Genomic DNA, 21,039 nt, shown 5'->3' on the forward strand with positions numbered 1-21,039 from the left:
TGCATGTGATAAGGTTTATGTGGCTAAAATTATAATTTTTGTTCTTCTATCATGATAAATTTATTTATTAAACAAGAATGAAGCATTTTATGGTGGAAAAACATAAGTTTAAAGGTGAAAAGAATAAAATATTTTGGGACCCACTTCCACCACCACTGTCTCATTTGCTCCATCTCACATTTCTCATTCCACCTCCACTCTGTTTTTACAATGCATCGCTCTTTTCTCATTTATTAATCTATTATAAAATCAATGTTACATTAAGATTGCAGTATACGAAACACACAAATTATATTTTATTTACATTATAATAAAAGTAATTTTACTTTACACTAGTATCGTAGTAGCTTTCCCCCGATAAAAATCTCATGAAATGACGAAAACAACCGTACCACCGTGTATAGTGTTGGAACCACAAATTCATGAGCACCACTAAACGACAGAAACAAAACTGGTGGCTAAGAAGGCACTGTCTTCAACTGTCACTGATGCCATGTAGATGTAATCGATCCACCCAATGGAACACACTCGTTTGTTTTGTCTCATGAGACATGATCACTTCCTCTTCCTCCTCCACCACCAACCTTGGACCTCACTCTCTTCACTTCGTCTCCAAACCAGCCACACACACAAACGCAAGGTTTCTCTCTCTCAGTCTCAGAGTCCAATTTTGGGGCACTGCACTTTCCTCAACCACAAGGACCCCTTTGAGACCCACATGCCAATTCAACTGTTACAACGCCAAAGATGGAAACTTTGGGCAAAAAGAGGAGGAGGGTGAGCGTGAGGTGCATTGTGAGGTTCAAGTTATATCTTGGAGGGAACGCAGAGTCAACGCTGAAATCACAGTCAATGCTGACACTGAATCCGTTTGGAATGCTCTCACTGATTATGAGCATCTCGCTGATTTCATCCCGAATCTTGTGTGGAGGTAATGCTAATGCTTCTGCTATTATTCATTTTCATGTTTAAGAACAAAAACTTTTTTTTTTTTTTACTTTTATAGGTGTTGATTATATTAAATGGCATTTTCCTCTTTTGCTGTTGTTGGGGTCAGTGGGCGAATTCCTTGTCCATACCCTGGAAGGATTTGGTTAGAGCAAAGGGGATTCCAAAGGGCAATGTATTGGCACATAGAAGCCCGTGTTGTTTTGGATCTTCAAGAAGTCATCAATTCAGTAAGCATCTTTTTGTTAACACTTACTCCAAATGAAATGGCAAAGAATAGCGTTTTAAGAGCGCTTAAAAGTTCATTTGACCAAAATAGACCTGTTTGTTAAAGGAGCTTGTTTTAGTAGTTAGTAGCAGTTTCTAAATAGCTTATAGCACTATTTAATGAGTGTATAGCTTTTGTCTAAATAGCTTGGATTCACGTTTAAAAGATTATGAATTTACGTTTACTTAAACACTACTAATTGTAGCTTCTACTTTGGACCCACATATATAGGTTTTTCAATGTGTTTCCAAAAACAAAAAAATACTAGAATCTTTCTTACTCCAACCCATATTCTCCTGTACAATTTTCCCCATGATCCTTATGCAAGACCATATATGAAGAACAGGCTAGTTTCCATTAATAGTGGATGTGGTAATTTGATAGATTTATTCAGTCAATAGGAACAAGTGTAGAAGAGAGTAGTGTACCACCTATTAAATTAATAGCTAATACTGTTACTTGTATTCCTTTTAATTCTTCAGGTATGGGATCGAGAACTTCACTTTTCCATGGTTGATGGAGACTTTAAGAAGTTTGATGGCAAATGGTCCGTAAAATCTGGAACAAGGTAGACTCTATTTCTCAGTGCCAATATTTGTAAAAGCAGCTTTGCATCAATCTAAAGGTATTGCATGTATATGTAGTATGTCATATCAATCTTTAAGCATCGATCTTTAAGTTTGAACTTTTGGATGAAGTTGTGATTATTGAAGAGGCTTTATTTTTGTTAGGCCTTCATCTGGAGATATTACTGTTCAATACATACATCAGAATTTGCTGGACTTCTTTTGAGATGAAATGATGTTTAAATAGTTGTTCTTTTGAATATATTTCATCATGTGAATTTGTTTCGAGTATGTGCTCAAATTGCATTGAAGTATATTATATGACGTCTTTGAACTTTTTATGTGAGAAAGAGGATGAAAAATAACTTGGCTAACCTTCCATATATAGTACTGCACCTTGTAAAATAATTAAGCATTGCCATCATTAATAATTTCACCCTTGTGTTTAATAATGTCTCAATTCAAGATGGACATTAGTCACATTACCATTTTACAATTTCTAGTTTACACATTTGTTCCGATTTATGCAGGTCATCAACAGCTATTTTATCTTATGAAGTTAACGTGATACCAAGATTCAATTTCCCAGCTATTTTCTTGGAAAGGATTATCAGATCTGATCTTCCTGTGAATCTTCGAGCTTTGGCTTACAGAGCTGAAAGGAATTTTATGGGCTATCAGAAACTTCCACTGCCAGAAAATCACTTGCACAAAACTTCTGTGGCTACTAACGGTTCATCTGTCAAAAAGATAAATGGTGTTTCGTGTCAAAGTGATAAGTTGCCTCCTGTAGAGAGCCAAAAAGAAATTGCCAGTTCAGTTTCTGGTTCCTTGCCCACATTTTCCAGTGAGGTGAGCAGCAACTGGGGTGTATTTGGAAAAGTTTGCAGGCTTGACAAACCTTGCATGGTGGATGAAGTTCATCTCCGCAGATTTGATGGACTTTTGGTAAATTATCTGTTTTAATGATTATGAGGTGATCTTAATTCTGACGATGATCTATCAGCGTGGACAAAGTTACTAATAAAGTGAGTTTGATGTGAAGGAAAATGGAGGTGTTCATCGCTGTGTTGTTGCAAGCATAACAGTTAAAGCTCCTGTTCGTGTAGTATGGAATATTCTCACTGCCTATGAGACTCTTCCTGAGTAAGTTAATTAGTTATGCTGCTTCTTTGCATTAGATGAACTAGAAAGATGCAGGGAAATATATTCAGATATAATGTTTCATCGTCCTAATTCAATCCCTCATCATTTGTTGCAGTATAGTTCCAAATTTAGCAATCAGTAAGATTTTATCACGAGATAACAATAAAGTCCGCATTCTTCAGGTACGGGGCAATGTTAATGTAGTAGAATCTTAAAAGAACACCATAATTGTTCATATCATGATTTTTTTCCTGGCCACTGTATCACGCTTACCAGCCTGTGTTTTACCATCGTTATCCAATATCCACTGTTAGTTAAAAACACACTGTATCCCTTGGCACAAAAACTAGTACAAGCCACAACATGTACTTTATCTATAAATTATGTAATTTCCTGGTTTAATCAATGTGCAGGAAGGGTGTAAAGGCCTTCTTTATATGGTGCTTCATGCTCGTGTGGTGTTAGACTTGTGTGAATATTTAGAACGGGAGATCAGTTTTGAGCAGGTTGAAGGGGACTTCGATTCGTTCCAGGGAAAATGGATTTTTGAGCAACTAGGAAATCATCACACACTGTTAAAATACTCTGTGGAGTCCAAAATGCGCAAAGATACTTTCCTTTCTGAAGCCATCATGGAGGAGGTTTATCTATAACTTGATTCATCTATATAATTTCAGATTGCTTTCAAAATTTGCCTAGATTATTTTCCAACAGTGTAATGCCCTCATTTTGGGAAATTGTAAGGAGTGATCAGAATTCTGAGAAATTGTAATTCTGTATTCGTTTTCCATGTACAAAACTAAATTACCCAACAGATCCTGACTGAATAATCGAATGTAACTGGAAAGTATACAAAATATAATGAGTGTGTCTTTTCATTTTTTTTAATCTTTTTACTTTGGTTATTGTTAAATATAATCTTTTGAAGTTCAATCTATCCACTTTTTATCACAAATATCATAAATATATTTCAATCTATTCACTATTTGAAACCCTACAATGTTTTGAGTTCTTTGCATAACATCATTTCAGGTCATTTATGAAGATCTACCATCAAACTTGTCTGCAATAAGAGACTATATTGAGAACAGAATTGCATCAAAATCTTCTGAAGTTTGCGAGCAAAATACAAATTCAGGGCAACATGTTTCATCTGGCTTTCAAAAAGATGACAACCTAGGTTCAGCTGAGGAAGTTTCCAATTGTAATGTTCAGTGTTCATCTCAACAAAGGCCTAAAGTTCCAGGCTTACAGAGGGATATTGAAGTACTAAAATCTGAACTCTTGAAATTCATTGCGGAATATGGACAGGAAGGATTTATGCCAATGAGGAAGCAACTTCGTTTGCATGGAAGAGTGGATATAGAGAAGGCTATAACTCGCATGGGAGGATTCAGAAAGATTGCAACCATATTGAACCTTTCTCTGGCTTACAAACACCGCAAACCAAAAGGTTACTGGGACAATCTTGAAAATTTGCAGGAGGAGGTAGGCGGCACATTATTTTATTTCCTTCTTTGCCTTGTACCCTTGGCACTTTTTGACAACTACATGGAGTCATTTTGGATAAACTTCTCAATAAATACTTATAGAAGGAGAAAGTAAAATGAATTCAACTTTCAACATAAATTCAAATAAACTTATGACACTTTAACTTTGTTAGAATCTCTCTCATTTGCATATCCTTAAGCATCTTAGCAGTAATAGGTTTTACAATTAAAAAGCTACCATATGCTAGAAACAAATCCAAACTAGGCCATGATAAAGAAAGAATGTCATGCATGAAATCTTCAATTTGAGCAAATTGTCATATCCACGACATTATTTTCACCTTTGATCATACTAAAATTCATTTCTTGATGCAGATAAGTCGATTTCAAAGGAGCTGGGGAATAGACCCTTCATTTATGCCCAGTAGAAAGTCATTCGAGCGTGCAGGTAGCTTAAGATATTCTAATTCTCAATTAGACTTCATTCCTGCCATAATAAAGAAAGATTACTTATGACATGCAACATCACCATTGTCAAGGTAATGCATTGAATCAGTAACTTTTTCCCACAATCATTTTTAACTTGGTAGCAATGGAATTTTCTTCAGGGCGCTATGACATCGCGCGTGCACTGGAAAAGTGGGGTGGACTACATGAGGTTTCTCGGCTTCTGTCCCTCAAGGTAAGACAACGAAACAGACAGGACAACCTTGCTAAGGATGAAGGGAGTGATCATACAGTGTCACCTGATGTAGATAGTGAGATTCAGACAGCATCTAAACCATGTCCTATTTCTCAAGACACACAAAAGTGGCTTAAAAAACTAAAACAGTTGGACATAAATTGGTTTGAGTAACAGAAAATGGTTAGAAGGGTGTTGGTTTGAGTATACCCATGATGCGTTTGGATTTACCTCGAGTTTTTCTTGGTTTCTTTCACATGCTTTTGGTTTCATCTGATGAAACATTATTGCATTTCGACATGCCTGGTTTGGGGAGGAGAAAGGTGACATTGTGAACCATTATATTTCCAACATCAACATCATATCTCACACTTAAGATTTTGGTCAATGACAATTCAACTACACGCACATCTATTCTATCCTTCTTGTGAAACGTTTTCAACACAATCTTTAATAATCAAGTTACGAGACAACAACTTGATATCAATCGGACGATATTATACTAAAGCTCAAACTATCATAGAGGAAGAAGAAATATTTTTCTCCACTATTCATACACTAAAAACTCGATCCAAAAGCACATTACTTAGATGACTTTCTATAGGAATAAAATATTATACTTAATATGCTAAGAAAAGTCCAATGGAGGTAGTGCAGCATAATTTTTGTTGTAAATAGTGTAGAAAACTCTTAATGGTTTTGTTGTGACTAGTGCAGTAAACTTTTACTATTAAGAGGCAGTACAATAATTTTTTTACAAAGCTTCATTTAGTTGTTTACATTGCCCCCTTAAATCAAGCTTTAATTATTCCAAACAGTTTCTATATCTTATAAAATAACTTAATTTTCAATGATTTTGTAAAAATATAAGCAATTTTATATTTAGGGTGAAAGTAATTAATTTTCACTTTTAGCTGCCAACTCTTAAATTTTGTGAGATTGAATATATATATGTGATTTGGACCACCCATAAAAAATTAAATTTTTGCAGAGTAATAACATACTTATTATCAGAGTATTTTTTAAGGAATTTCTTGCTTCTAATGTATCACTTCAAGCATTCTTTTAAGCTATAGTATTTACGAAACACAATTGATTGTTGTTATATATTCTGCTTCAATTTTAAAGAGTGCAACAATTGACTGGGAAGACTACTACTCCAATGCCTAGATAAAACACGTACCCTAGAGTGCTTTTTCTTCTCTTTGTATTTCTTGCCCAATCACTGTGTATATCCCATGAGCTTCACATTATTATCATTAGTATAATTTTTTTTATTTTTTTTTTAAGATAGAGTACCTTTGATATATTTAAGAATTCTTTTTACTTTTTGTAAATAACAAACATGTGGCTTTTTCATCAATTTACTAAGGTTTTGCTTGGGAGTTATATTTAAGGAGGAGAGGGAAAAGGAGGAGTTAGTGGGATTTAATTTTTGTTTAGGAGTTAATTAATTTGGAGGAATAGAGTTAAGAGAGATTTTTTAACCCAAAAATCTTCTTAAACTTAATTTTGTGAGTTCTCTATTTTGGGAGTTTTTTAAATAGATTTTTAAAATGACTAATTTAAGATAAGAAAAATTATTTTAAAAAATATTAATTTTTAGAAAGAAAAATATATAATTTTTGTATTTTTTTGAGAAAATTTAAAGAAAAGAATAACAATAAATTACTTTTTTTAAAAAAATATATTAGTTTTTAGAGTGAGAATTTTTAAAAAAATTTATAAAAATAAAAATTTTAAAAATATTAATTTTTAGAAGAAAAAATATTTAATTTTTATATTTTTTTAAAAATAAAAATATATAAATAAAAAGTATAAGACAATAATATCATTTATATTATTAACTTCCTTATCACCTTCTCCTTTTCATAATAAACATCCGAAGAAAAGAGGAGTTTAATCTCCCTTCTCTTCCCTACCCTACCCCTCCCTTCAAATTCTTTACTTCTCTCTCCTTCCAAATTTTTAAATAAAGTATAAGTAAACTAACTCCAACTAAGTCAAGCTCTTGTATTGGGTTGAATTAACTCTTCTTTTATCACTTCCTCTTGTTAACTTCAACTTTTCTTCAGTTGGTGTATATATTGATTTTGAATTTTTTATTTTAAATTTCTTTAAAATATTTGTTGCATACTTCTTTTGAAATATGAAACTTTCATCATTCTTTTGATCGATTTTAATGCCCAAAAAATAGGACATTAAACTCAAAATTTTCATTGCAAAACATCTAATCATAACTTCCCAAAATTTTGCATTATCTTTGGATTATTATTAGTAAAGATTAAATCATCAACATAAAAACACAATAAAAATATCATCATTATCAACAATTTTACTATATATAGTGTGCTCAAATAGGCATCTTTAAAATTCATGTGGCATGAATTAAGAACCTATTTTCTTGTACCATGCTTTTGATGCTTACTTCAAGCCATACAAAACTTTCTTTAATTTGTAAATTTTCTCTTCCTTGTCTTTGATCTTATATCGTCCAAGATGCTCAATATATACTTTTTCTTCTAAAATTTCATTTAAGAAGACATATTTAACATCTATTTAATTTATTTTCTAATTGTTTTGAGTTAAGATAGATAAAACCATGTGAATTGTATCTAATCTCACAACAAGAGTAAATACCAAAAAATATTGTGCCTTTTGCTACTAAACTTGTTTTTAAAATGATCAATTTCACCATTGGGTTTGTACTTTATTTTGTACACTCATTTAACTCCAATCGACATCTAATATAATAGAAAATTTGTTGATTCTCACCTTTTATTCTTCTTAATTGCATGAATTTGAGTGTCCATGGTTTTGTCTGCTTATGACCATTTACAACTTCTTCAAAATTCACTAGCTCACAATATGCAAATAAAAAAATTGATAATTTTTTCATTAGATAAGTCATTATTATTACCCATAACATAATCTTATAATATGGTTGGTAGTTTTTGTTGTTTCTATGGTTTACTTGATATTTTTAACTCATTAGATGTCAAGTCTATAAGTTCATCGTTGCTCAATATAACTATTTGAAATTACTATTGATTGCTTTTGGGTTTGTGGAGACCAGTCTCACAATCCTTCTTCATCAAAATAGCAAATGAACATGCATTTTTCTCTTTTATCATTGAGTTTTTCCTTAGCTAATCTAAAAAATCTAAAATACTAAATAGAGAGCTTTCTTTTGCTTTTTCTGGTGTTTTGTAAAAAATATTTTTTGTTAGATAATTATTCAAGATACACATAATAGTAGTAACAACTTCTACTAATAATCCTTTAAGCATACAGTACATAGATAGCCTTTTATAGGAAAATTTAATATGATAAAATATTATACTATATGTTAAGAAAAGTCTAATGATAGTAGCCTAACAAAACTTAACTACGTCTTGCTTTACATAACTATAATATTTAACATTTCAATTCATTTATTGTCACACAAATCAAACAGACATTGCAATAAACTTTACAATAATCTTTCACCAAACTTAATTCACTTATTTAGTTAGCAACTTGTATATGTTCATTTTTATATACTTAGTTTATAATTGATAAAATTTAAATTGTTTGCAAAATTTGTAGCAATTAAAGATAAATTTTACTAGACTAAAGAAAAACAAAATTAAAAGAATGAAGTGATACTTCATTTAACACTTACACGTAAAAAAATAAATCATATAACTAAATATTTTTAAAATTTTGATTTTATTAGCTAAGTTAATCTAGGTTGAAAGATATTTTTTATTTTGAAGTAAGAATGTATTGTTAATTTTCTTTTTACAAATAATAAAGTAAATGAAATTATGCAAAAAAATCATGTAACAATTAAATATACAATATTTTTTTTTTATCAAACTCATTTCAAGAAATTTTATTTAATTATGAATTTTGTTTAATATATATTTATGAGTATATAAGAATTTTATTCAAAATCATAAAATTTAATGTGCAATTTTTCGAATGTATATCAAAGATTAGATGTTAAAAGGTTAAAAATAAAATATTTTATTAAAAATGAAAATATTTATTATCTTAAAGCTATAAAAGATATCCAATAAATATTTATTATAGTAATTTAAAGTATTTAATAGAATAAATTTAATATTTTTAATGTATATTTCAGAAATACGTTAAAAAATTCTTTAATGTATTTTTAGTTTAAAAGATAATTCTAAAATTCAAACTCTAAATCATACGTTAAAGATTTTTTTTTTTTTTTTAAGTATAACCTCGGAAAGAGAATAAAGGCACGTACAAAGCAAAACGATGCGTTTAAACTCCGGAGTCCAGAAGGCAAAAGCAGTGGCAACACAGCACAGGGTATATATAAAATTCCATCACCGTCGTCTTCCTCGATTCCGGTTAGGGTTTGCACAGTGTAACTCTTCGGTAGCCATGCATTTTAGATCCAATAATGCGTGACTAGTGCTTCATTGTATTCAATTATACAACACAAGATCGTAATTCGTCCACTATTTCCATTTGGTAACTCGCGACATCGAAGGATATATTCACAGTATTGGAAGACGCGGTACCCGTTCTTGTTCCCTGATCTCGTTCAAATGTTGTTAGATAGAGTTTGATTTTCGCTTTTTGTTCTATTTGAGTTTAGATCTCTTCGAGAATTTTCATTTTTCTATGTGATTTCCGTTGTAAGAATAGGCGTAAACATAATTATAATGTGTTTTATATCCTCTTTTGTGTTTTGTAGGCTTAGAGTATTGATAATGGCAACCACTGCTTGTTTCATCATTGTCAGCAGAAATGATATTCCTATATATGAAGCTGAAGTTGGAGTAGCTGCTAAAGTATGATTCATTTCTTTATTTTTTTTTTCGTAAATTCAAAGCTTTTATTGATTTATGGTTGTTTTAAAAAAATTAAATTGCTTCTTACTTAGTATTGGTTTTTCTGGGGAATTCGATTTATTTTATGATCTGTTCAACTGATTAATGTAAATGCTTATTTTAATATCCTGCATCGCTCACCTAGTTAATCTAAATTTACTCCTTTTTCAATTTTGTGCTACCTTGTTACAGAGGGAGGATGCTGCTCAACTGCATCAATTTATCCTCCACGCTGCTCTTGATATTGTTCAGGACCTTGCATGGACTACTAGTGCTATGTGAGTTACTTTTTCAAGTTGATACACGATCCAAGTTTAAATATGATGCTCTGGCATTGTGATTCTCTTTTTGTCCGTGATGTTCTATTTGTTATGGTCTTTTCTCAGCGTTTTGTTCCTTGATACTCTCTATGCAGGTACTTAAAATCAGTAGATAGGTTTAATGAGCTGGTGGTCTCGGTGTATGTCACAGCTGGTCATATCCTTTATATTTGGGAATTAATTTATAGTTAATAAAAAAGCATATTTCTCTTTTTTTTTTTGGGGGGGGGGCGCTAATCTTGTTTTGACCAGATAAATGAAGTACTGAGCACCACACTTTAAGGACTACTGAACTTAATTTGCTTCGTTAATTGTATCAGTTGTCTCTGCTCTTAACTCCCTTGCCCAGGCATGGGAGCATTCTTAATTCTTAAATCTTAAGTGCACTTTTCTCTTTTTGCGTTTTTTGTGTGTGTGATATTTTCCTTGACTTATCATACATACCCGATTTATGTTGCTTCATGACTCTCGCAATGATGATGGCATTAAGAGCTTCTTCCAAGAGGTTCACGAGCTTTACATAAAGGTAATATTGATTTTCTTGTACTCTGTAAGATGTTTCATATGTTGCCATTCCTTATGATGTATGTTAATCTTGAATGGGATTGTGATAAATTTCATGTTTACCAGTTTCTTAAAGCATGCTTTGCTTGCTATACAATATCAATAGCTTTTGGAATATTTTTCCTGGTCTTATGAATTAGCCCCTACTCTAATCTAGAATATAATATAATAAGCATGCTAATTGGCTAGTAGATGCCGGCTACATTATTACATGAAGTGTTTTAGCAGTTCGCTAGTTTCCATTCTGGCTGTTTTGTAGTAAAACTCTTCCAAGTTCCCAATGGATACTGTTTTCAATTTCGACTACTACTTTTTGTTCTGTAAGGATATGATTGGGAACACTCCTCTCTCTAAAAGAAATTAATGGAAGTTGGTAATGTTAAGATAAACATGCAAAGTCCTATGTTAAATATGTTTATAAATTTACTCTGTTTTATGGATTATGAAATATTGAACCGGTAAGTGATAAGTAACTTTATTTCTATGTTTGGGCAATCGCAGACTCTCCTTAATCCCCTGTACTTGCCTGGCTCCCGTATCACGTCATCACATTTTGACACTAAAGTCCGTGCCCTTGCACGAAAGTATTTGTAGAAACCACTAGTAACCAGCTTCCTGATGGTCTGTGGTTAACAAGTTACTAGTTCACATAGCACTGAGGCCTGAGTCCACCTTGTTCATTATTGATTAGCTTCGAAAGCTGTTTTTCCTTTTCTTTTTGTCCCTCAAGATTTGGCGGCAAGGGTAGATTTGCTGTTTTCTAGTATGATGTGTGCACCAGTCATTAGGGGGTGGGTGGGCTGTGTTTGCTAAAGAAGGTGATGTATTGACAAAAGCTGTTCCATTGCTACTGGCTTCAAATTTTATTAGATACCAATCTTGTATTTAATTCTCAGGTATTTGATATTATGTGGTAAAGGTTATTTTTCATTCTTTTATCCTTCAAAATTGTTATAATTTTTAAATTCAATCCGCTCAATATCACCGTATTTACCGTAAGGTTTTTCTCCCCTAAATAATTCCACATAAATTTAAACATGTAATACAAAAGTTCGAATAGTGGAGTTTCTTTGGAAAGAGTTTTATCTAACTATCATTCCTTGCGTGAGGAGGATTAATATCACAGCTTTGTCTCTGAGGATTTTTAGTCAACGACCATAAATAGCAGTAATACAAATGACAAATTGATAATTATTTATATTTTAAAAATTTAAGACTTGTGGAGTAACCCAAAATCGTCCGTAGTACTGATTTACAGAGTTTATCAAATTATTGTAAGCCAAGGTTATAGGAGATTTGGGGATTATAAGTGTGTTCTCTTGTAGCAAAGCATAAACAGGATAGTTCACCATGAGTTTCAAATAGAGATGTATAAATTTTGTAGTTTCTGTATAAAGAATTGTAATATGGGGACTGTTTTAGCGCGGAAGCCACCAGACCATAATTCTAATACGATAAACTTGCCCACTTGTGACAGGACGGCATTGAAACCAAAAAATAACACTATCTATAGGAAGCTATGAGTTTTGAGTCTCACATCGGAAGCATGATGGGATTTTAGTGTAGAATTTATAAGGTCTTGAACTCTTCAGCATCAGTGGTTACTTTCTAAAAGTTCGTATCAATTGGTACGAAACATGGAGCGACATGAATAGTAATATTACCTTATTATAGTGTTTGTTTGGAACTAATCAAGAGATTAGTGCATAGTTGATATACATAAGCGCTAGAATCTAATATGAAATTTGTAAGACTTAAAGCTTTTAACTACAATAACTAGTTTTTTATAGTATGGTTATTTCTTCTAAGATTTTTATCAATTGGTGTTAAAGCCTTTTAATATTAAATTTATTCTAATTTTATTTTAAAATTTTGATTTATTATATACTTTTTACTCGTATGACATGTAAAGTTTATTTAATAAAACAAAACTTTAAATTAACATAAAAATAATAAACTTATAAATATATTACAATAATAAGATGAATTTAATACTAATAGTAAAATATAATTTAGAAAATAAAATTATATTAAGATAATTAATTATTATACTTTTCTAAATATGTAACTATAAATATAAGTGAGAAGTTAATTAAATATATATATACACACCCACGGACGGACGAAAGTTTAATTTAAATTACATCAATTAATTTTTAAATTAGATTTAAAATTAATCTAATATTTTTTAATTTTTTTATTATTTTAATATTAATTTTTACGATTTATATCGTATTGAATTATTTTAAGCCTTCCCAAAACCATTCACAAACCAGAGTCTCGTTTCTTAACCACCATTAAAATTCTTAACAACCTTCAGCGTCTACCCAACCTCCATATATCTAATCATTAAGACATCAAGTGTCCAACTGGTTTATTTGTAACACCACCATAACTCGATCCATGGTACCTACCTAGTTCAAATTTTAATGAACTGCCAAGCCAATCATCGACAAAATCTAGCATGGCTACCACCATCCATATATCTATCCTCCATGCATAGCTCATGATAACATAAAGCAGCAAAACCTTTCCTAAAGTCACTATGTCACTATCCTAGCTTACCTTTCTAACAAACTACATAAATTTACATTTTCCTAAAGCCAAACTAGACCCACCTCTGCCTAGACCAATATCAATGCTTACATCGTATCTGTGGTTCGTAAATAGGATTAGGGTGGTGACAATGGTGAATTTTATTAGTCAAGGGAGCTGGCTAGGATATTAACGGTGGTTTGGCACACAAGATTTTGGTGGTGGTTGAGAAAAGAAAATGCCCATTATCAATTGTCAAATCAAGTGATGACAAAGTTATTAATAAAGTTAAACACGGAATAAAAATAAACTAATAAAAGATATTATTTTAAAATATAAAAAAATAACAATATCATCTTCAATTTGAACAAAAACTATAATCTATAATTTATTTTCGCTTAAATAAATTTTGATTTGCTTATGCGAAATATACAAAAAAGTAATTTTTACTTAAATTAATAAAATTTATTTAAACAAAATAAATAATTTCACTTAAGTAAAGGAGAAAAGTGAGAGAAAACAAAAATAAGGGAGGGAGAGAAGGTGGTAAAGAGAGCACGAAGGAAAGGAGAGGGGGAGAAAAACTAAATAGAAGTAAGAAGAAAAAGAGTAAGAGGTTAAGTGGAGATTGGGTGAGGGAAGAGGAAAAGGAGTGGTTGGGTAAAGGGGGGGATGGGGTTTGGATGAGAGTGAAGGGGACAAAGAGAGAGAAGATGAGAAAGAGGAGATAAATAGTTTCATTTTTGTTTAAATAAATTTAGATTTATTTAAGTAAAAATTATAACTGCAATTCTTTTCACACCATAGAGGATTCATTTCTACAATAGATTATTTTTTTATTAAAAGACATTGACTATCATTTGACATTGTAAAATGTAAAAAATTTAAACAATAAAAAAATTTAAGGATTAAATTAAATAAAAAATAAATTTAAAAGATCAAGAATTTGTTATATTTTAAAAAAATCATATGGTCATTTATTTATAAATTTAAGGAAAACGATTCGGGAATCAAATCAGCCAAGGTGATCTACAACTGAAAATAGAACATCACCTTATAACCACAAAAGTTGTAGGCGATGAAAGTTGATAAATTTAAGGAATTGCAAGTACCATAACCATAAGTAATAGAGACGAATATGGTGACATTTCAGTGTACTATGCCATGAGTATATCTTTGCATATGCTCGCTAGTAAGCACAAGAGATTACTGGTTGTAATTACATCAGTGACCAAAAAAAGGCAATTAGAGAACCTCCAAATCATTCACCTATATCATGTCCATCATTTCCTTTGCCAACAGTATTTGATTTACTTTGACAAAATCTGGAATTTATACAGTAAGATTATAACATATTTTGTTTGCAAACTAGCAAACATATCATGATATCACTATTTAGAGCGCTTTAAGTAGACCATTATGCCAATGCTCGTTAGAACAACAGCACCTGCAAAAATACCAGAACGGCGAGAGAATATACTCGTTTGCTGTACATTGGCTGTATCAGATTGTGGTTTTGTTGGTTTGGATGAATTGGCAAACTCCAAATCCAACTTCAAAGCCTGAAATACAAAGATGTTGCTTCAATGCATGCATCATAGCCATAAGAACAAAACCATGGAAGGCAGTGGCATTAAGTGTGTGTGTGTATGTGGATTGGTGTTAAATCTAGTCAAACGTAGTTATGGTTTTCATGTTAAACGTAGTTTAATGTGATTTTTGGTAGTTTCCTAACACACACTAAGACTAATAAAAGCAGACAAGTTCACCTTCAGTCCTGCAGACCTAGCATAGCTGACAGCAGCAGCAAGATCATTATCAGTTGCAATAATAATTTTATCACCATCATCGTCCTCGTACTAGAAGAATGGAAGAAAAATCCAACATCATAATATAAACATAAAGTACGACAAAAAGTTAGACAAAACTAAAATAGAATAAAACACACCAGCAGTGTAGGGCGTTCTCCATCATTAACATGACCAATTTTTTGCATGACAGTAGATACAAGATCATCTTGATGTTCAGCACCTACAAAAAAGGTAGTAGCAAATACTTGTGTAAGTTCTAAGGTGAAACTACATGACCCATGTTTAAGCATAAGATGTTAGGGGCGAGAGGAAAAGTATGTAGACTTTTATGTCACTCACCAGAGAAGAATCGATGCACACGACCGTTTTGATCTTCAAATTTATAAACAAATGAATTTCCAAAACCTACAGATTGATATGTAGACTTTGTGGTATCTGCCCCGTCAAAAGTAAGTAGTCCAGAGACTTCACTGCAATCAGACATGTATGTTTATTTACTTTACAGAAAAAACAACGTATATTGAGAAACAACATTGGTATCACCAAGATACCTATGAGTATCACAATCTTCCGGTGGCTCTAGAGAAAAAGCTGAGTCCCAAAATTTTTGCATAACAGTGTTTGTTGGGTCATTAACAGTTCCAGAGCTACTTTCAACCTACAAAGTACACAACTTAGAAACAAGACACTAGCATCTGTATAATAGCACCAAATGTTCTTAACATTCAAGATTAAGCAAAATACTTCATCTTTATGTAGTGTGAATGGGCGCCCAACAGTTATAAAAATCACTACCATGATGAAGTTGGAAAGGGGAAGGGAAAGTGATAGTCTGATTTACTGGATCTACAAGACTATCCAAGGCAAAAAGTTTTGATACTTTGGTGAGATAAAAAATCATGACCAAATGCAGCAATCCTTCAAACATAGACGGAAACTATCAATACTTCGATATCATTAAGTAAAAAGGCACAATTACTTTACAACACTTTTTCCTTTGATCAAGTTGGATGTGCACCAAAACAACATAGTTAACAATGGATGTAGATGTAGATGTAGAAATTAACCATTTATGAAAAACAGAAATTAAAATTCAAGTTAGAGTAGAATCTAATATATTCTAAAATACCCGCTGCAGCTAGGGAAAGATATATAAGATATTGTTCAATGCAATTGAAAGAGGTGAGAAAAACTCTTGAAAGTTAAAATGGATGAGAACAGAAACTAGTGCTCAATTAATCCCATAGCATTTTCTTAAAAGTATCTAATAAAAGTGCTTCCTCTAATATGTATTTATATGTATCTCAAACCAGAAATTTACCAGAGAAATTGCAGCATGAGTTATCTCCAAAACATCCACACAAGCAGCAACATTTCCATCTGAAAAACAAATAATATTGAGCACAACAATGTAAGAAATTACATGTGCAATTGAGAAAGCAAAACTAACCTCTGTCCACCACAGGAAGATGTAAGAACTTCCCATCATGCATCAAATGCAGTGCTTCAAGAATTGTTGTCTCTAGAGATGCACATTCTGGGTTTGGAGTCATTACCTAACAAAAAATAAGTAATAAGGGAAAGAATCAAGAATAAAGCCAAATCAATTTTAATCACCTAGCATAAACGGGCATCAGACAGACAAAAAATATATCTCAGAATAAACCACTTTCCAGAGTAATTAATTCAGAAAATAAAACCATAACAACCTTTTCCACTAAAACTGACTCTGGGGAAAGATTTTGAGCCACGACACGCATAAGGATGTCTTTTGAACTGCATAAGAGATTTACAGAACAATATATTATGCAAAAATAAAAATTGACCAACATCCATTTTGTATATATCATTCAAGGAGATTGCTTATGTAAACATGTATGTTATTTACTATCATAGATTTCTAAAGGAAGAATATAAAGACTCAGGAAAGGATTTTACGTAAGTATCCCATGAATCTTGTTTTCCATCACAATCACAGCTGAATTTACTTGCAACTCCCGCATCCTTTTTGCAGCTACGTAGACAGGATCTGATATTGATGAAATAGCAGCCCTAGAAACATATAAAGCTACAGAATGTTGTAAAACTATTATATCTGATTATAAGAGAGTCCTTGGGCAATGCGTAAAAACACAAGAAAATATCATGTGAAATTACTTTGTTTTTTCACCGACTATAGTTGAAAGTGAAGGTTTGAACATGCGCTCCCTCAATGTTTCAATGAAAGTATTTGGAGCTGACAAAAATACTAACAATTGAAACACAAAATTAGCAATTTAGAATCATTACAATATGAAGGAAAAATACGGCAAGTTTCTGCACTTTCAAATATTACTATGAGAAGTCAGATATTCAGGCAGCAGAATGTCTTTCTCTTGACAGCATCTGGTTCACATAGGAGATCTTACAAATTAACCTCTAAATATGTCATTAGAGTACATATACATAACCAAACAACACCAAGACTTGGTTCATAAAATTATTTGAAAATTTTTATTTACAATAGAGGAATTCCTCTGAAAAATAGATTTTGTTGAAAAATACATTATATTTTTAGTTTAGTAACAATTAACCACACAAGTGATTAATTATCAGATGATTCACATTGACCACTCTTTGAACATTTTGAAAATTAAATATATATTTTTTTTGTAAGAAAAGGAGAGTAGAGTTGGGAGGGGGATGAAGAAGAATAATATAACATCATAAAAGGAAAAATGAAAGAAACAGCAAGCAAAACAATTGTTTGATAATTTCCCAACTTTTTTTATACCACCAGCCTTTGTGTATTATTTTCTGCCCCAAAGATAACATTGCTTTAAACGTTGTTCGTAAAAACTGCCAAATCAGCTTCTGAGTAAGCCAAAAGGATGGATTCCAAATTTGAAAAAAAAAAAAAAAAACTTATGAACTTGACCATGCTGCATATGTTATAAATGTTGAACAGACATACTGCATGCAAGTAGAAACAGTTCATAATTTCATGTACAAGTAGGAAGCAGCACTAATTATCAAATAATATATGAATAAAGATAACTGTTAACCAACCAGATACATTACTAGCTTGCTGGAGTTCCACTCCCTCAACTGCTGCTGCAACAGCACTTCCCTGCTGAGCAGCCTTCTCCATTCTAGATATGGCATCGTAAAGACATTTGGTGATATCCAACATGGCAATGACTTCCCCATTTTCCACAACAGGGAGGTGTCTAAATTTACCTTTAAGTTAAAAGAATCAAATTATATGTCACTTCATGAATTACTTTCCAGACTTTGACTCCATTAAACAAGACATAAACATAAAGAATATATAATTAAATCATTTATTCAATTCTAACATAATCAACTAGGAAAAGAAGAAGAAAAAGTGAAGAGCCACAAAGTTTATGCCTAGCTGATTGAATAAAGACTAGTTGGTAAAATTAGTTCAACAATTAGCTAAAATTTGTTAGATGACTAAAAAGAGGGGTTAGGATTATTTTATGTGAATGTGAATGTAAATAGTTTACAAGGTTAAGGATAAAAATGGAAGAAAATATTGATAAATAGATTATGACTCAGTTTGAGTAAACTTTTACCAAAGTATTTCTTATAAAAAAAATCAGTATAAAAAATAAATAAGAATTTTATCATAAGTTAGAAATAAGTTATGCTTTATTTTTTGAGAAGTTCTTTCATTTACCTTCTTTGAAATTTGAGAAAATAAACTATTTTTATCATATGAGAGGAGTTTTTATTATTTTTTATTTTTTTTCTATAAAAATTTCTCTAAGCGTTTACCTCAACTAGACTTATAATAAGTTAAATGCTACTTAAAGTAACTTTTCATGAACTAATTTTCAAAAGTTACAAGCTCTTTTTATTTTTGATTCACCATATAAATCATAATGCTTTAAAAGAAAGAAAGAAAAATATTTTTAATTCCTCAATGATGTCTTAACATTATTTAATACTATGCTCATTCTTAAGTTATGACTCAGTTTGAGTAAACTTTTACAAAATTATTTTTTAAAAATTAGTGTAAAAATAAATAAAATTTTATCATAAGTTAGAAATAAGTTATGCTTCTTTATTTTTAAGATGTTTTTTCATTTAACTTCTTTGAAATTTAAAAAATAAATTATTTCTATCATATGAGAAGAGTTTTATTTATTTATTTATATTTTTTTTGTAAGAACTTTAAAAGTTTACCTAAAAGCTTTTTTTATTTTTCATTCACCGTATAACTCATACTGCTTTAAAAGAAAAAAATATATTTTTAATTCCTCAATAATGTTTTGACATTATTTAATACATTCTTATTTAATTGTCCTCTATGATTAAGAAATATAATAAATGTTCTTATTTTCATAAAAATTATTTTCAAACTTCCTACTATATCTTTTGTCTATTTTACATAATCTCTCTTCAACAATGAACTTTCATTACTACTTAAAGAATTAGCCTAAAGATATAATTTAGAAAAATATAACTAATATTAACTTAGACTTAATAAGTAAACAAATAACTAACAACATTTTTTCTCTTCAAGTATACATATATACACAAATATACATAACAACAAAGGTTTATTTATTTGGTTTTTTTAACATGTGTCTAAAGTTGTATAATAAAACTTATATATCTTAATTTTTTTTATTAAAAATCATTAAATATTACAAAAAAAAAGTATAATATTAAGTCCTACAATTTTGAATAATTTTTTTGTTTATTGAATAATTTGTAATTAAGAAATAAACTGGATAAGTACACTAAAATCCACAAGTTATCCTAGTTTGAGGAACCAAATGTGCAACAATAAGCACAAATTATGAAGGAGGAAAAGAAAAAAGAAAGCGAACCCTGGACCATCTTCTGAAGCGCTTCAATGGCGAGTGTATCAGATGTAACGAAGATTGGATTCCGGGTCATCACTTTGGACACCGTCGTCTCCTCCGGCCGCAACCCCTCGGCGACAACTCTAGTAGCAACATCCTATCCACGAAATACACAACCTTAAATGACACGAAACATTTCATACGAAATAATAATAATAATAAGAAGAAGAAAAGACACGAAGAAACCTTGTCGGTGATAATTCCAGAAAGCAAAGCGTTGGAATCAGTTAACAAAACGGCGTCGATGCGGCGAGCGGCCATTCGACGACATGCTTCCGAAACGGTGGTGCCGTCTGGGATGGTGAGTGCCTTCGACAACCGAAGCTTCTTCACCGTCCTTTCTCCTCCATCATCCCTAACAATATCACAAAAAATAAAAAATAAAAACAAAAACGTATGAACGAAAAATTGAAAAGCTCCAATTGAACAATAATGAAAATTGGCGTGTGCATGGAAAGATACGGTGGTTGCGCGGTTCCATTTTGGGAGGAGTGGTGTTTCTTCGGAGGGCGTTTGTTCTTCTTGGAAGAAACTTGTGTGCTCATTGTGTGATGTGTATGTGTGTGTGATTCAGATTTGGCGCTTAATTTGTCATCTGAATGTGCCAAATTTCTATGAACAATGAATGAACCTCTGTTTCTCTATCTCCCTATCTCTCTCCTCTGCATGTCAAATCACGACACACACTCTCTCTCTCTTCCATCAGCACAGAATTAAGATAATTTTTTATTTGTTTTGTTTTGTTTTTTCCCCATACTGAAAGGTTCACATTGTTTTCAATTTTTAGACAAATAACGCTGAATCCCATTTATTTTAATCAATTTAATTTAATCAAATATACGAAAATATTATCATTATTCTCTTAGCAAATATATATATTATATAAATGTATGTAAATTTTTGAATATTAACATTAAGATTTTTGTATATGATTTATTAAATATAAATTAAATGAAAGATTAAATTGAGTATAATTTTT

At 31.3% G+C, this 21,039-nt stretch overlaps 3 protein-coding genes across 8 annotated transcripts; 2 read left to right on the forward strand and 1 right to left on the reverse strand.

The window, feature by feature from the left end:
• The first annotated feature begins 521 nt into the window (after positions 1-521).
• LOC113868930 lies at positions 522-5,616 on the forward strand. The gene is made up of 10 exons (XM_027504937.1): positions 522-931; positions 1,058-1,178; positions 1,699-1,784; positions 2,313-2,730; positions 2,828-2,928; positions 3,044-3,110; positions 3,342-3,569; positions 3,961-4,416; positions 4,794-4,866; positions 5,027-5,616. The coding sequence occupies exons 1-10, from the start codon at positions 552-554 to the stop codon at positions 5,272-5,274; spliced, it is 2,178 nt and encodes a 725-aa protein (XP_027360738.1). The 5' UTR covers positions 522-551; the 3' UTR covers positions 5,275-5,616.
• Positions 5,617-9,371: 3,755 nt separating this feature from the next.
• Positions 9,372-11,770, forward strand: LOC113852717 (trafficking protein particle complex subunit 2). Its single transcript, XM_027483067.1, has 6 exons — positions 9,372-9,637; positions 9,818-9,914; positions 10,146-10,231; positions 10,369-10,430; positions 10,714-10,799; positions 11,339-11,770. The coding sequence occupies exons 2-6, from the start codon at positions 9,834-9,836 to the stop codon at positions 11,429-11,431; spliced, it is 408 nt and encodes a 135-aa protein (XP_027338868.1). The 5' UTR covers positions 9,372-9,637; positions 9,818-9,833; the 3' UTR covers positions 11,432-11,770.
• A 2,647-nt stretch (positions 11,771-14,417) lies between these two features.
• LOC113853074 (CBS domain-containing protein CBSCBSPB3-like) lies at positions 14,418-20,827 on the reverse strand. 6 transcript variants are annotated; one of them, XM_027483523.1, is made up of 14 exons: positions 20,523-20,827; positions 20,247-20,415; positions 20,025-20,157; positions 18,232-18,402; positions 17,341-17,431; positions 17,122-17,235; positions 16,893-16,959; positions 16,634-16,739; positions 16,505-16,563; positions 15,735-15,841; positions 15,523-15,653; positions 15,321-15,403; positions 15,142-15,231; positions 14,418-14,934 (listed from the first exon to the last, which is right to left on the reverse strand). In XM_027483523.1, the coding sequence occupies exons 1-14, from the start codon at positions 20,603-20,605 to the stop codon at positions 14,764-14,766; spliced, it is 1,575 nt and encodes a 524-aa protein (XP_027339324.1). In that variant the 5' UTR covers positions 20,606-20,827; the 3' UTR covers positions 14,418-14,763. The 6 variants fall into 6 exon arrangements, with proteins under 6 accessions (XP_027339324.1, XP_027339323.1, XP_027339327.1 ...); XM_027483522.1 differs by having other exon boundaries at positions 14,462-14,934; positions 17,341-17,419; positions 18,196-18,402; positions 20,523-20,745; XM_027483524.1 differs by having other exon boundaries at positions 14,464-14,934; positions 17,341-17,419; positions 20,523-20,745.
• Between the last annotated feature and the right edge of the window lie 212 nt (positions 20,828-21,039).

This window comes from Abrus precatorius, unplaced genomic scaffold (genome assembly GCF_003935025.1).
Source record: "Abrus precatorius isolate BTA unplaced genomic scaffold, Abrus_2018 Scaffold10, whole genome shotgun sequence".
NCBI lineage: Eukaryota > Viridiplantae > Streptophyta > Magnoliopsida > Fabales > Fabaceae > Abrus > Abrus precatorius.

Excerpts from the sequence above, each read along its gene's own strand:
- LOC113852717 (XM_027483067.1), top strand. The coding sequence starts at position 9,834 with ATGGCAACCACTGCTTGTTTCATCATTGTCAGCAGAAATGATATTCCT. Across the intron at positions 10,431-10,713 it reads GGTGTATGTCACAGCTGGTC|ATACCCGATTTATGTTGCTT; the intron begins ATATCCTTTATA and ends GACTTATCATAC. Across the intron at positions 10,800-11,338 it reads TTCACGAGCTTTACATAAAG|ACTCTCCTTAATCCCCTGTA; the intron begins GTAATATTGATT and ends GGGCAATCGCAG.
- LOC113853074 (XM_027483522.1), bottom strand. The coding sequence starts at position 20,605 with ATGAGCACACAAGTTTCTTCCAAGAAGAACAAACGCCCTCCGAAGAAA. Across the intron at positions 20,416-20,522 it reads AATGGAACCGCGCAACCACC|GGATGATGGAGGAGAAAGGA; the intron begins GTATCTTTCCAT and ends TGATATTGTTAG. Across the intron at positions 15,842-16,504 it reads CTCATGCTGCAATTTCTCTG|GTTGAAAGTAGCTCTGGAAC; the intron begins GTAAATTTCTGG and ends TGTACTTTGTAG.
- LOC113868930 (XM_027504937.1), top strand. The coding sequence starts at position 552 with ATGATCACTTCCTCTTCCTCCTCCACCACCAACCTTGGACCTCACTCT. Across the intron at positions 1,179-1,698 it reads TTCAAGAAGTCATCAATTCA|GTATGGGATCGAGAACTTCA; the intron begins GTAAGCATCTTT and ends TTAATTCTTCAG. Across the intron at positions 2,929-3,043 it reads GCCTATGAGACTCTTCCTGA|TATAGTTCCAAATTTAGCAA; the intron begins GTAAGTTAATTA and ends CATTTGTTGCAG.